Here is a 15034-nt window from a genome sequence, read left to right as displayed (position 1 = left end):
AGCAAAACAAAACAAAATTTAAAAACTCAGATCAAAATAGTCCTAAACTAATAGAGCTATTCTCTGGGTTTTCTGCTATCTCTCTCTCTCTCTCTCTCTCTCTCTCTCTCTCTCTCTCTCTCTCTCTCTCTCTCTCTTGTTCTCTCTCTCTCTCTCTCTCTGTCTCTCTTGTTCTCTCTCTCTCTCTCTCTCTCTCTCTCTCTCTCTCTCTGTCTCTCTTGTTCTCTCTCTCTCTCTCTCTCTCTCTCTCTGTCTCTCTTGTTTTCTCTCTCTCTCTCTGTCTCTCTTGTTCTCTCTCTCTCTCTCTGTCTCTCTTGTTCTCTCTCTCTCTCTCTCTCTCTCTCTCTCTCTCTCTCTCTCTCTCTCTCTCTCTCACACACACACACACACACACACACACACACACACACACACACACCATATACATGCACATCAGAATTACTGATATTCCAAATTTTGGATCCCCAAACTCTGAGAAGGATAAAAAGAACAACTCAAGATTAAGTTAAACATCCCATTTGCTTATTAACTTCAGATATCAGCAAAAAATGTCACTGAAAATATTCACTCAGATACTATTTTGAAAATGCTAAGATTTCCATTCTCATGATAAATAATAAAATTGGGTTAAGTGACATAAAAAATTTCCAAAGTTTTCCAATTCAAAATGTCCATGTTAATGAGTGGATGCACAGTACTAAAGACAGGCTTTTTTTTTTTTTTTTTTTAATCATGCTAATATTTTCATCTTTGTTTGAAGGGAATGTAACTAACTAGCAAAGATTTTATAGATAAACAAAACAAAACAAAAACACTCCCACAGAAGTGAAAACATTCAATGTAATTCTTTGGTCTGATGCCCACTTCTCTGCTCTCCTGTCCCAATACATCAGCCTTACAATGAGATGGATTCAATGGTGAACATAATACCAACATTTACCAAACGGAACTCTCCCGGTTGACAGCTGCTCAGCCCCACCAGCGAGGGGACACAATGAATGGTAACACGAAGGGACTGGGCATATAGAATTTTCACTGTTCAGAAATCCAAGATAACAGTTTTACATCACGGGAAGACAACATGAGAGAAGGAAGAAGAGACCTTCAATATTTTTTAAATGATTCTATGAAACAATGTGCTTCATTTGTACTATCCCACAATTTTAAATTCCTAAAATTTAATATTGGGTTTCCCAAGTTCTTTAGATTCACAAGTGTAAAGACTTCAAGGCACAAATGTAGTCTTTGTAGAGCCATCTTGTTCCTTTGATTATTTCACTTCTTATCCTTCCCAATTAGGCAGCCAGATATTTGTGGTTCTTGATGTACAGAATGATGAATTAGTAAAGTTTTAAACTGTATAAATCCTGTTATATAAGTGAAAAATCTAATGCTGCTTGATTTAAGATGACTAAACTGGAGTTTTTTTTTTCCAATGACTAGTTGTACCCAATTTTCAAATGAAAAACGAGGTTAAACTTCCTGCAGATATTATGAAATTATACATGAGGGGGAAAAAAGATGACTAAAGTAAGATGGACAATGAAATGTCTTGAGAAAGTAAATTATAAATGCAACATGGACTCAAATTCATCAATTCTCTGCTTTGTGTTCCCCTTTTTGATTTTCCGATATGATATTGTATTGTATCTTGAATAAGTATGTCTGGAAATATCATTCTTCTTTCCCAAGGCCAGCAATTCCTCTGGTGTCATAGGATGTGAACTGGGGCTGCTCAAAGGGGAATCCTCACTAACATCGCCTTCCTCCTTGAAGTGAGAAGCTCCTCCATTTCCTTTCTTGAATTCTATCAATCGTACTTCATCTTCTTCTTCATCTTCATCACCATTGTCATTATCATTATCTATCTCCTGCTCACCATCTTCTATTTCCTCATCCTGTTTGGATATCATCATTCCATCTTTATTGGGTTGCCGAGATCCCAGCCACTTCAAGCTTGCTTCTGCTACTTGGAATTCCTCATCTTTCCTAACTTCATCATCTCTTCTTTCTAGAAGCTTCTCAGGGTCGACTTCCTTCTGTCTTGTTTCCTGGACTTTTCCATGTGGAGGAATCTTCTCCCACTGAAGTCCTATAGTAAAATCAATTGGGAGATGAGATGTGCTATATATAAAATACCTGCCATTACTATCTGTTGTATCTAGTGATATGAAAGTCTAGTTAGGGTAGAGAAGAGATGAAACATATTTATTTTTTTAAACATTTGAAACATCAATGTCCATAGGGAGAGGGGGAAAGGTTGGTTTTTAGGGAGGAGAGGTTTCACCTCTGATACTGGTTTTGCACATCTCTATTCTCAAAGACTCACACTAGAGCAATAACTAGAATATTTTGTGCAAAAGTCACAAGTCATTCCAGCACTGTCCCAAGAAGAATGGACAAAGACTGCATTCAATTGAATTAAACAAGTATTTCTATAACCCTATGGGCTTTTGCAGAGGAAAGAGTGTCAATGTGTCAACTGTTAGCTTTCTATTTTTACAAATTATTCCAGGTAACAAGATGATAAGCTATTTTTGTTGTTGTTGTTTTATTTTCTATTTGCTGAAAGACTAAAAGTATTGTTAAAGCCCTTTAAATTTGGCAGCCTATAGACAAGCCCTAGTCACCCATCCCTAGTTTTATTTCTTTCTCCCTATAATTGATGATAAAATAATGGAGGTAAAACTAGAAGGAACCTCAGTAGATATCTAGCCTTGCAGATGGCACTCTTCCCACTATGCCCCACTGCTTCCTGTCTGATCTAAAATAGCTGAGTACAAAAGTCTGACGCAGCTGCAAAAAGATACTTGGAATAAAATTATGGAATCCATAATTTTAGTGACCCACAACAGCTAGCACAAAATCACATCTAATGCCCAATTCAGCTTAAAACAGCAATATCACTCTCTAGGAAAGTCATATTTTAGCCTGATTTCACTGTCATAATTGGAATGTATCCATATAATACCACAACAACCAATTGATGTGGTAAATCCAATCAGAAAGGTTGAGAAGCTTAAACTAGATAAAAGTGGAGATCCTATCTGTTCTAAATCTGTGATCTTATCTCTATTCCTAAGTGTTCCCTTATTATCTTATTTTCCCACTCTCACCTTATATACCTGGGGGAGAGGGGGGGGGAAATCACCATTAGCACAATGGGCAGAGCAAGGTTTCTTTCCCTCATGGGAAAAGATTTTTCTTGGCTTTAAATTACATTCTTCCTGAATAGTTTCTTTAAGCATTTTTCTTATTTATAATTCTATGGCAATAATCACTCTGCAGGTTTATTTTAATGGATTTTTTTTTTTTTACTATAAGAAAGATGATAGGAAAAAAATCCATAGCTCTAGAATTTAAAACAACTAAGTATTCCCCTAAAAAGGAAAATTGATATTTTAAGAAATACCAAGAGCCCGCCTACTTTAAGAATCCAAGTATTGCTTTCTTATGTTACCAGAGCAATGTGAAAGTGAACAAATAGTAATATAATGCTTCCCATAAGGTTTGCCAATCAGAGCTTTTAAAAAAGAGATTCATTACTCCAAATGTGACTTTCATTCAAGCAACCTGAATGCTTGGGACCTTTGGAGAAAGAAGATGAGAAAAAGGGTGTTAACTACAAGGGAAATAATCTGATAGAAAAGCAGATTCAAAACAAATCCAGAGTCATTAGAAACGAGTTTTGCTATGGACACACTGACTTGATAGTCAACTGCCGAGTCCTTTATGTGGCAAACTATATTTCCTCTTAGAGAGTATATGAAACCTTTAAATAAACTCTGAAGAGATGTTGTTTCTGCTTCCTGAAGTCTTCCCTCCTTCATAAGCCACAGTGCAGTATATGCTCTTTCCCCTCCCAAGAGCAATTGCTATCTTCAGTCATCACTCAGGTTCATTGCAAGTGTATGTCATTCCCCCCAGCATCCCAGAGAGCCCATTCCATGCTGCTTCACCCCTGAAAATGTGGTAAACTACATTTAAATGGCTATCACATCCTTGTCCTTGTTAACACATCTCTATTTTAAATGATGCTCTAATTTCTCAACAAACGGCCTATTCAATGTTTTGCCTTTGGGGTCCTAGGTATTAATTAGAGTAAATTGGCTAGGCACTAAAAGCTGCCTGCAACTTTGAGATAAAATGCTGGTGGCTGAGAGTCAGGGTGTGTGAAAGACTACTTACTAGATTTTATTGTGCACTTATAAGAGAACATGTCTTGAATATAGATGTCTTCCTAAATAGAAGAGACTCCTAGAGGATTCAGTGTATACTGGGCTATCGAGTTTGTTGAAATATAAGGTATGATAATATTTTTTAATCTTCCCACCCACAAAGAGGCTGGTCATCTTAAGATTTTTTGACAGGATTTAAGTGACTATTTTGAACTAACCCTTAAAAAAAACCAAAAAGATGTATGTGTATACAGTTACTCCAAATTATATGTCAATTCTTGACTTGTAAGGCAAGGCAAATTAAAGATCTATTTACATTCCCTTGCATGTATGGTACAGATTTTGAGATTGTGAATGAAAAATAAATGTCAGCTGAATGGACAAATATCATACCCTTCCAGTACAGAACATTTCAGTCTACTATACTAATCCATGCAATCTGGGTCCTGAACTCCCTGGGATGTTTTCTAAGGTGGAACTGACTGATAAATTATGACTGACTTATCTGCCTCCAGCAGTCTCAAGAGTTTGGATGTATTTCCTAAATTGCTTTTCTCCCCCACACATACACCCACATATCCTTCCAATAGTCCATGCAAAGCTGTTCCCTATATTCAGTCAGAATATTGTGTACAAAGTGTGAGTTCTCATTACCTTCCTCTGATGTCATTTCATCAGCTCCTGTTTCCTTGAGGGAGAAACTTGCTATTCTCTTGTGAACAGTAAAGTTGTCCTCCTCTATTTTTTCTTAAGAAAGATACAAGAGGAATACAAGAATTATGACAGTTGAAATGGAATTGAAGTTACTAAAAAGCCCCAACAAAGTGGCTTTCTTATTATGACTAAAAGTCACATTTTCCTTTTCCAGATAATTTCTCAAAAAATTCATTTAAGTTTTCATCTGACTTCAAAATGTCCTTGCTTATTATAGAAACATTCATTCTGACATCCTCCAAGCATGTTGTCATAGTTAACACAGAAAGTAGTCAAATTCTGAATCATTTGATCTGGCTACAAAAGTTACTTAAATTCTCACATACATTGCTCTTTTCTACTATTCTAACAAAGTGTAAAAGAAGGTGTCTGTGTGTGCCCTCAAGTTTTCAAATTAAAATAAGCAAAATCATTTAAGTGACAATGTACCTTCTCGATGCTTCTGCTCTTCCAAAGACCAAGCCAAATCTCTGCGGATCATGCTTACTTGAGAATATTTGCTTTCTTCTTGATTTCCTTTGGAGAAAGACCCTTCAAGACTTACATCTTCATCATGGCATTTGCTGAGGTCATCAGGGACAAAAACCTCATCACTAATTTCAGTGATCTCTTTTTCAGGTGACATGTCCCCATTGTACCCAGTCAGGCTGGATACCTTTGAAACTTCTGTCATGATTTTCCAGGAAAGACCAACAATTTAGAAAATTTTGAAAATAAGTAAAAGTAATGACTCCCCTTGGTAGACTGATTCCTCTTGTAATATCCTAGAAATTTTCTTGAAGAAGTATGCCAGGAAATATAAATTGTAAACTTTCCTGCCTATCTCATTATATTTTTCTACAGTGTTTAATAATCTTCTTTTCCCCTTAAGATATCCTCTCCCAAACTACACAACAGAATAAAAAAAAGATAGGATTTGTCTAAGATTTAACAACCTCTTCTTTGCAAAAAATTAGCCAATCAGCACCCTCAGTGTTGCTTGGTCCTCCCATTTGACTAATTAAGCAGCAATATTTTAATTTACGTAAACATCTGAAGCAATCAGGCTTTTGTGTTAGCATGCAAAACAGGCTTTTCAACATGGCCGGCCCTGCAATGAACCAAGATTTGTGCCCCTTGTTATAATAGTCTTTTGTTATTCCCCTTGTAACAGGACCCACAATTGTTCCACAGCTTTAATCCAAAAAGAATGACCACCTTAATTCATTTTAGTGCTGGGTAACCAGCTTAATATTTCCAGGCAGGTTTTGTTCTAGTAAACCTCAGATGTTTTTGAGTAGACAATAGCTTCTTTTGCTAATCACTGAAGAATAAAACCAGCTTACACAGTGTTGGCCTTCTGTATAGGTGACCTACACAGCCACTTATATATAATGTGATTTGGAGGTTTAAGAAAAGGATCTCTATTCTTCCCTTAACATTATTCTTTTTTAGTTACATGCTGACACCAAAAATTCCATAATTCAAGTAGCATTTTTTTTTACAAGTTCTTTTCCCCATCATATAGTATCAATTTTGCAGATCAAGGGCATCAATATATAGGTAAAGTGCTCTGTAAATTTTAAAATGCTATGTTGCATATTATTTTTGTCTATTTTGTGTTTGTTTCCATAATAAATCTATGCACATATATTCACATAGACAAACATTATATCATAAATAAATCATATTATGTTATATCATTCCTATATAAGTACATGTGAATATATATATATATATATATATATATATATATATATATATATATATATATATATGCATACCCACTCCCCATAGGATGTAAACACCTGAAAGAAAAGCCCTTTCTGAATCCCTATGCCTAGCAGTGCCCAGCATATAGAAGGCATTTATGAATTGTTCTTGTCCTTTACATGTTTGGTCTATATGGGCAGGTATTTCTACCTTTTCTAAAACTTTTCAGAACCTAGCAAAGCATTTACACACATTAAATATTCATAAACATTTGTTCATTTGAAATAAAATGATGGTTATGTAATGGTTATGGAATTTTCTAATAGTTTATCATTTTCTATTTATTCACTTGCTTATTTGTTCAAGCTCTATTTATTAAGTCACTCTGTACAAGGCACTGTACAGAGAATAAGGAGATATAGAAGATATCCTTGCATCCTTGGACATTGCACAACCCCCTCACATTAGATTTCTTTTCTTTCTTTAAAAGTACAGCTTAAGTATCATCTTCTGCATCAGGCATTTGCTAATCACCCAAAGGACCTTCACTCTCAAACTACCCTGTATTTAACTACTTTGTACACTCATTCATATTGTTAACTCTTTATGATTTCTTTATAAATATATTTGTTGTCACTCTCCTTAGAATGTAAGATCTTTGCAAGCAAGTATTGTTTCACTCTGTACTTGGATCCCCAGTGTCTGACATAGTGCCTGACATATAAGAAGCACTTAATACTTGCTCATTGATTGATTAATCCCTCCCCTTAGCTTAAGAGGAACAAAACAAGATGTACCAAAAGGTAGTTTCAATGGCTTTAATATCTTCCTTTTCAATCAACCACCTCTTGATTTGGCATCTCATAGTAGAGAACTTAGTAGTAGAATTAAAGCTATACGAAGCCATAAATATCATCTAGTGATTGCAACCCCGTCATTTTATAGATGAATAAATTAAAAGCTAGAGAAAGGAAAAGATCTGCTCAAAGTCACACACAGAGGAGTCAGAGAGCCAGAATTTAAGACTGTGTTTGCAGATCCTATGTCTAAGATTGTGTCTTTAATGAATAGGAAAAAAAAAATAGGAATATTTTTATTTTCTACAATCATGTCAGCTCTCAATAATTCTACCACTTCCACAGTATAAAACTCTTTTGTAATGAAAAAGCACATTTAAGTAAAATACTGCCTGGTAAATAGTAGGTGTTTAAAAAATGCTTCTTTATATGTTCAACATAATGATCATGTCCAGCAGAACATGCCTCACAATGAACCCTTTTATTTCAGGTTTCTTGAATCAAGATTCATCAGAATATTCATCTGAATTCTCAGGTCTTCTTGTTTTTGTTTACTATTGTAATATTTTTACATATCCACATCCCCATATAAATATATATACACATATGTAGGCATATATATGTGTATATATAGATATATATATGTATATTCATACACACATATACATATATATTTTATATTCATCATTTCTTATGGTACTTTATGTTGTTTTTATTGAGTCACATAGTAGCTTTGTAACCCAATTTGGTTTGGTAAAAATAATAGAATGCTTTGCCATTTATTTCTCCAATTCATTTTACAAATGAGGAAACTGAGATAAACAGGGTTAAGTGACTTGCCCAAGATCACATAAATAGTGTCTGAGGCCATATTTGAACTCAGGATGATGAATCTCCCTGATTAGAGGTCCAGCATTCTATGCACTATGGCACCACTTAGCTGCCTTAGGGCACTAAATGCACCTATATGCAAGTATATCTACAAAAACATACATATATATGTATACACGTGATCAAAACCTGTGATTTCATTGCTGTAGCAAAATGTATTTATCAATGCAATTTGGGAACTCTTTCATAAATTATCTTCCATGGTTGCCTGGTGCACAATAATATTCCATTATATTCCTATATCACATTTTGTTTATTTATTCCCCCAACAGGTCCATGACTGGCTTTCAGATTTTCATTGTCCAACAGGATTACAGATGGAGAATTAAAAGGGACTTCAGAGCCTTTCTTCTCCAGTCCCTTATTTGGTAGATGAGGAAACTGAAGCCAAGGGAAAATTAAGTGACTTGTCTAATATCACACAGATAGTGACAGAAATAGAATTTGAATCCAACTACACCAAACACATACACTCAGATTCAGTGACCTAAATTTTTATAATAGAACTTGTCTGGGAAAGGTAGATCTAGTCTGGTACACAAACAACTTAAAGCTCATAGTGTTAGGTTATCTTACACTTACCATGCCAGGTTGTCATGAAAATTAAAATGAGATATTTGTAAAATACTTTGCTAATCTTAATCCATTAAAATATATATCTATATAGATATTAGATATTATTATATAAAGGCTACCCATTATGTTCCTTTCTTTATCCTTTGACCCCCTTTCTGCCTTATAGAAGGAAAAAAAATGTGATTGACTTTAAAATGCCTCGTCTTAATATTTTTTCAGCTTTCTAAACATTGTCTAAACATTCCAAGTTAATTTGAAGTATTGAGAAAGGATTCTAAGTGTTTTGCCAGCATGTGCTCACATCTACAAGAAACTTTGCATTCTGTCCTAAAGGATGATAAAGGTTAAGTCAATAGTTTGCAACTTTCAAATTTCTCCTTATAAGTATGGAGAAGCAAAAAAGTTTAATTTATTTTATTTTGCATAGGTATGATGAGACCAAAAAGGGCAAAAAATGATAACTAGCAAACAGACCATCTGGCACTGTCAGTAAAAAAGCAATTTACTAATCCATTGTCTATTGTTACCTGTAGCTTAAAGATGTATCACTCTTTGCATAAATGATTATTTCACCTCAAGTGGTATTATATCTTCCATTTGGTGATGGAACCTGGAGCAGGAGAAAGAAACAAAAAAGATGACTTAGAAACTTAATGACATAAAGATGGACTTCTTTCACCAGTCATTTCTTTTAAATGGGAAGGAGATTATTGAAACCAAAAGAGTAGTGAAACTGAACATATATTGGATTAGGAGAAATATGGAAAGAAGAGATTTACCTCCCAAATATAAGATCATGAAATCCCTCAAATGCCTAATGTTTCAGTTGCAAGTTATCTAGAATCAAGACTTAAGTTGAGGATAGAAAGAACACAGATCTAGAATTGGAAGGCTGGAGGTCACATAGACCAATTCCCTTCATTTTACAGGGGAGAAAACTGAGCCCCAGAGAAATGAAGTATACTAAGTACCAGAAGATGATTTTTGAACCCAGGTGCCATGGTTCAAAATTGAGTTCTCTTTTGGGTATACTACCTCTATAATTCCAATATTTTCATGATTTATCAGGGTCACATTTAAGATGAGCATCTAAGTATAAGATTCTTCTTCTTGTTGTTGTTTAGTCATTTTTAGTCATGTCCAATTCTTGATGATCCCACTGCGAGTTTTTTTGGCAAAAGCACTGGATGGTTTGCCATTTCTTTCCCAAGACCATTTTACAGATTAGAAAACTAAGGGAAACAGGGTTAAGTGGCTTACAAGGATGTATTGGAGGCCAGATTTGAACAAAATTAGATAAATTTTCCTGACTCCAGGGCACAGCTGTCCACTATATCTATTGTATCTAACCACTGAAACATCTAGCTGCAAAGCATAAGCATTGAACAAGTAAATTAGATTTACAGTAACTCAATTCATTTAATGTAACAAATATTTATTTTATTTATATACAAGTTACCATGTTTGATTCATATGACTTAAAAATAAAAAAACAAATAGTTCTCACCTTAATAAACTTAAAATATGATGATAGAAGTATAGCATAATATCATGAAAACAGTACTAGCAGATTTTGGTTTGTATCCTACTTCTGATTCTTAACTGCCATTATGAATAAATCATTTGCATTTTCTTACTCCCAGTTTCCTCATCTCTATAATGGGAACTATAGTTTCTGGCTTACCTACCATACAACATTTATAGAAGAGAAAAGTCCATGTTATAGGATCTATAAAATTAATTGCTATTATTATTACCCCGCGGGCTGTAGATAGATAACACCCACCATCTTGAACCAGCATTTTTTTTTTTTTTTTTTTTTTTTTTTTGCTGGAGGGAAGGGGGTTATCACCAGGTTAATTGATGGTTTTTGAATTGATCAGCCACAGCAACTAAAAGATAGTCTTGTATAGTTGATCAGCTTCATCAGTGATAGGAGTTCTTATGCCAGTGAAATTCATTAAGAAGTTTATGTACCAGACCTAAGGATCAAAAGAAAGACAAAAACAAAGTGCCTGCCCTCAAGAAACTTGCATTACAATTGAAGAAATAACATATTAAATTATGAACTACACAGTTAGATAGATATACTAAATGGTAACTGATCTCTGATGGTATGCCCAGAGATGGGGAATGATTATAAGAGAGGAAGAACTAGTAAAAGCCACCAGTAAAAGGTAATATTTAAGCAAAAGCTTAAAGGAAGCAGAGATAAAGAAGGAGACTATTCCAAGGATAGAGGACATTGAAAAGGAGCAGAATCAGGGGGTAGAATGTCATTTGTGAGAAACAAGAAGAAATTATGCTCTAGATTATAGTTTGTGAAAGGGAATAAAGTATGAAAAAATTGAGAAAGTAAGATGAGACCATGATATAAAGGATTTTAAAAGCTGAAAGATTTTATTTTTGATCCTGCAGATAAGAAATACCCACTAAAATATATTGAGTAAGAAATAACAGTCAGAAGTGTGTTTTAGGAAAATCACTTTGATAACTGAGCGGAGATTGGATGCAGACTGAAGACAGGGAAGCCAACCAAAACCCAAATATGAGATGGGGAAGGCCTATGCCAGCATGGCAGTGGTATAAGTAGAGAAAAGGACATATAAGAGAGATATTATATGGGTAGAAATAAGACTTGAAAACACATTAAGTATGTGGGATAAGTCTAGATGAAGAGTTAAGGATAGTACAAAAGTTGGAAACTTGGATAACTAAGAAGGATGGGACCACTTTAGACAATAATAAGGAATTGAAAAGGAGGAAAGGTTTAGGCAAAAGGGAAAATAATGAGTTCTGTTTTAGATATGTTGAATTTGAGATAGGGGCAGTTAGGTGAAGTGTAAAGAGTGTTGGCCCAAGATTCAGGAGGACCTGAATTCAAATCCAATCTCAGATACTTACTAGATTTTTGACCCTGGGCAATTTACTTAAGTCCTGTTTGCCTCAATTTCCTCATCTGTAAAATAAGTTGGAAAAGGAAATGGTAAACCACTCCAGTATCCTTGACAGGAAAACTCCAACTGGGATCATGAAGAGTTGGACACAACCATAAAACAACTGAACAACTAGTTTATTTTAGTTTATTTATTTATTTTAATGCACATTGCTTTATGAAATCATGTTGAGAGAGAAAAATCAGAATAAAAGAGAAAAACCATGGAAGAGAAAAAAAAACAGAAAACAAAGAAATAAACATAGTATGTGTTGATTTACATTCTCTCTCTCTTTCTCTCTCTCTCTCTCTCTCTCTCTCTCTCTCTCTCTCTCTCGTTCTTTTTTCGGGATTCAGATAGCATTTTCTATCCAAAATCTTTTGCGATTGCCTTGGATGACTGAACCACTGAGAACCAAATCTTTCATAGTTGATCATTCCACATTCTTGCTGTTGCTGTATGCAATGTATTCCTGGTTCTGCTTGTTTTGCTCAGCATTAGTTCATATAAATCTTTCCAGGTCTTTCTAAAATCATCATGTTCATCATTTTTCTAGAACAATAATATTCCATTACCTTCATATACCACAACTTATTCAGCCATTCCCCAGTTGATGGGCTGAACAACTAATTTAAATACCTGTGGTATATCCAATTTGAGATTTTTTAAAGTAAGTTGGTGATGTAAAACTAGAGCTCAGGAGAGAGAAGGCAGTTGGATATATAGATCTAGGAATAAAGACAGAAAGAGATATAGATATAATTGAACCTTTAAGAGTTGATAAAATCAAGTAAGATATATAGAGAGAAGAGAAAAATGTCCATGGAATGTAACGAGCTATCGTCTCCAGAAGCTGCCAGATCGCTCTCTGGGAAGAGATCTGCTGTGTCTACTCAAATCTTTCAGACAGATTCTTCTTCCTGTAGTGAACCGTTGTCTCCAGGCAGTTGCTGTTAACTCTTGTCCTTAGAAGTGACTTCCCTTCCTGCAGAGAGCCCCGTCAAGCCTGATGCAATGCAGAGTCTTTCTCTTGAATCCTGGCTCTGAATCTCCTCCAACTCTTATCCTTCTTCAGGCCGATCTGCTCTCTGCGCCCAGTGCTGTCTCTTTTTATCCTCCCAGAGAATGGGCGTGGGATAATGCAAGGGCTTCTGGGAAGAACCACCCCAGCCAATGAGCTTGCCCCCTCTATCAAGTCAACCTGAGTTCTCACCTTGTAATTGTCCAGAAAACCTGAATTCTCACCTTGTCACTATCCAGACAACTTCAGTTCTCACCTAGTAATCCTAACATCTCCCCCTTTCTTTTGATTTAGAACATAGGACAGTCATGACCTTGAAACATAAATCCATCAATATGGGAAGTATTACAGATAATTACATAAATGACCTTGAAACATAAATCCATCAATATGGGAAGTATTACAGATAATTACATAAATTACATAAGCACATAGTAACATAGTAACATAACACATGCTAGAAGTATATAACATAATCATAAATTGAAAATTTATAAATGTCCATAAGTCCATTATCCATTAGTCTCATCTTGTGTGAGGAAGTCCAATGATTTCTGCTGGTTTTTAAAGTTCTTTAACAGTCTTCTTATTATCCATGCTCTTTCAGTGTCAGATGTTTCTTAGATCTTCTCCTTTATTTTGAGATCTTTCTCTTTTTCTGTCTCTCTCTGATGGACAAGGCGAATATGACTCGTTGGCACCCATCTGATTCCTTCTCCTGCTGAAGAAATACAAGCAAACCCTCTCCCCCAGGCAGTTAACCTATCTGGTCCCTTCCATTCACCACTTTCTGGATCTCTCCACATCACCTGGCGATTATCTAAGGACAGTGGAGATGCTCTCACTGGACACTGCCCTTCTGGTGGGTTATAAAACCTGTCTGCTGGAGCCAGTGCATCTTTGTCAAAAATTAGAAAATTAATGGTATAGAGAACTAAATTTAGAAGTTCCCTAGGGCTACCTGTGGCTCCCCCTTTCTTTTGTTTTTGGAGGAGTGTCTTAATATCTCTGTTTCTTCTCTCTACTATTGCCTGCCCTTGAGGATTAAAGGGTATGCCCGTGGTATGTAAAATCTTATACTGTGCACAAAAGTGTGTAAAATGTTTGGACGTATATGCAGGTCCATAATTGCAAAAGCTTGTATAAGGAATTCAGTGACCACTCGGGCTGTCTCTTTTGCTGCTGGCATTGCAAATGTGAATCCTGAAAAGGTGTCTACCACGACATGAATAAAAGATAGACGACCAAAAGATTTATAATGGGTCACATCCATTTGCCAGATTTCATTGGGTCTCAAACCACGAGGATTCTTCCCTGGAGGGAGTGTAGGAGCATGGAAAGGAAGACAAGCTGTACAGCTTTTTACTATGCTCCTAGCTTCCTCTCTTGTGATTCCAAATTGTAAACGTAAAGCTCGAGCAGCCTGATGATATTTAGAATGAGATTCTTGTGCTTCCTGAAATAAAGGACTACTGGCTAACATGGTTAGAAGGCTATCTGCCTTTGAATTTCCATCAAAAATGGGACCTGGAAGTCCACTATGTGAGTGGACATGCAAGATATAAATCTTGCCTGGATGTTTTCTCACTTGCTCTTGAAGTTCCTTAAAGAGCTGATAAATATTGGAGGCTGCAAATTTTATTTGGGCTGTGGCAATTCTTTGTACTACACCTACTGAATAGGCTGAATCAGTAATTATATTTACGTCTCCTGGGTAATAAGTGAGAGCTAGCATGATAGCAAATAACTCATTCTGTTGAGTGGATTGAAAAGGAGTCCTGATTACTCTCTTTATGGTTAAATCATGAGAGTATATGGCACAAATATTTTCTTTGGAGGCATCTGTAAAGATTGTTGGTCCTTTAAGAGGAACCTTAGAAACCTTTTCTTCAAAAATCCATCGCCAATTATGTAGTAGCCGGGTAATCTTTAATGGAGATCCATGTGCAAAATTTGGAGCGGTGGCCAATAAAATTTGCCATTCTGGGATGTTCTCACAGCATACATTAATCTGTGCGTTAGTATAGAATGTGTATATTTTTTCAGGACTTATCCCAGATAATTGTGTTACTCTCTTAATAGCCTTTAATAAAATCCTAGCCACAAGCACTGGGTAAGGTGTAAGGCTTTGTTCTGGTTGTGCTGGGAGGTTCACCCACTCAATCACTCTGTCTCCTTGATGAAGGACTGCTGTGGGTGCCTCTTTTGTAGCAAAAACTGATATTTCCA

At 35.6% G+C, this 15034-nt stretch overlaps 1 protein-coding gene across 1 annotated transcript; it reads right to left on the bottom strand.

Moving 5' to 3' along the window:
• Positions 1 to 709: 709 nt before the first annotated feature.
• ERMN (ermin) lies at positions 710 to 5777 on the bottom strand. Its single transcript, XM_074303412.1, has 3 exons — positions 5322 to 5777; positions 4833 to 4925; positions 710 to 2092 (listed from the first exon to the last, which is right to left on the bottom strand). The coding sequence occupies exons 1-3, from the start codon at positions 5563 to 5565 to the stop codon at positions 1566 to 1568; spliced, it is 864 nt and encodes a 287-aa protein (XP_074159513.1). The 5' UTR covers positions 5566 to 5777; the 3' UTR covers positions 710 to 1565.
• Between the last annotated feature and the right edge of the window lie 9257 nt (positions 5778 to 15034).

This window comes from Sminthopsis crassicaudata, chromosome 3, assembly GCF_048593235.1.
Source record: "Sminthopsis crassicaudata isolate SCR6 chromosome 3, ASM4859323v1, whole genome shotgun sequence".
Classification (NCBI taxonomy): domain Eukaryota; kingdom Metazoa; phylum Chordata; class Mammalia; order Dasyuromorphia; family Dasyuridae; genus Sminthopsis; species Sminthopsis crassicaudata.
The sequence above is the reverse complement of the archived record's forward strand: the minus strand, read 5'-3'. Positions and strand labels throughout refer to the sequence as shown.

Coding starts and splice junctions, on each gene's coding strand:
- ERMN (XM_074303412.1), bottom strand. CDS start 5,565: ATGACAGAAGTTTCAAAGGTATCCAGCCTGACTGGGTACAATGGGGAC. Junction 4,926..5,321: donor AGAGCAGAAGCATCGAGAAG/GTACATTGTCAC, acceptor ATCTTTCTTAAG/AAAAAATAGAGGAGGACAAC. Junction 2,093..4,832: donor TGAAATGACATCAGAGGAAG/GTAATGAGAACT, acceptor ATTTTACTATAG/GACTTCAGTGGGAGAAGATT.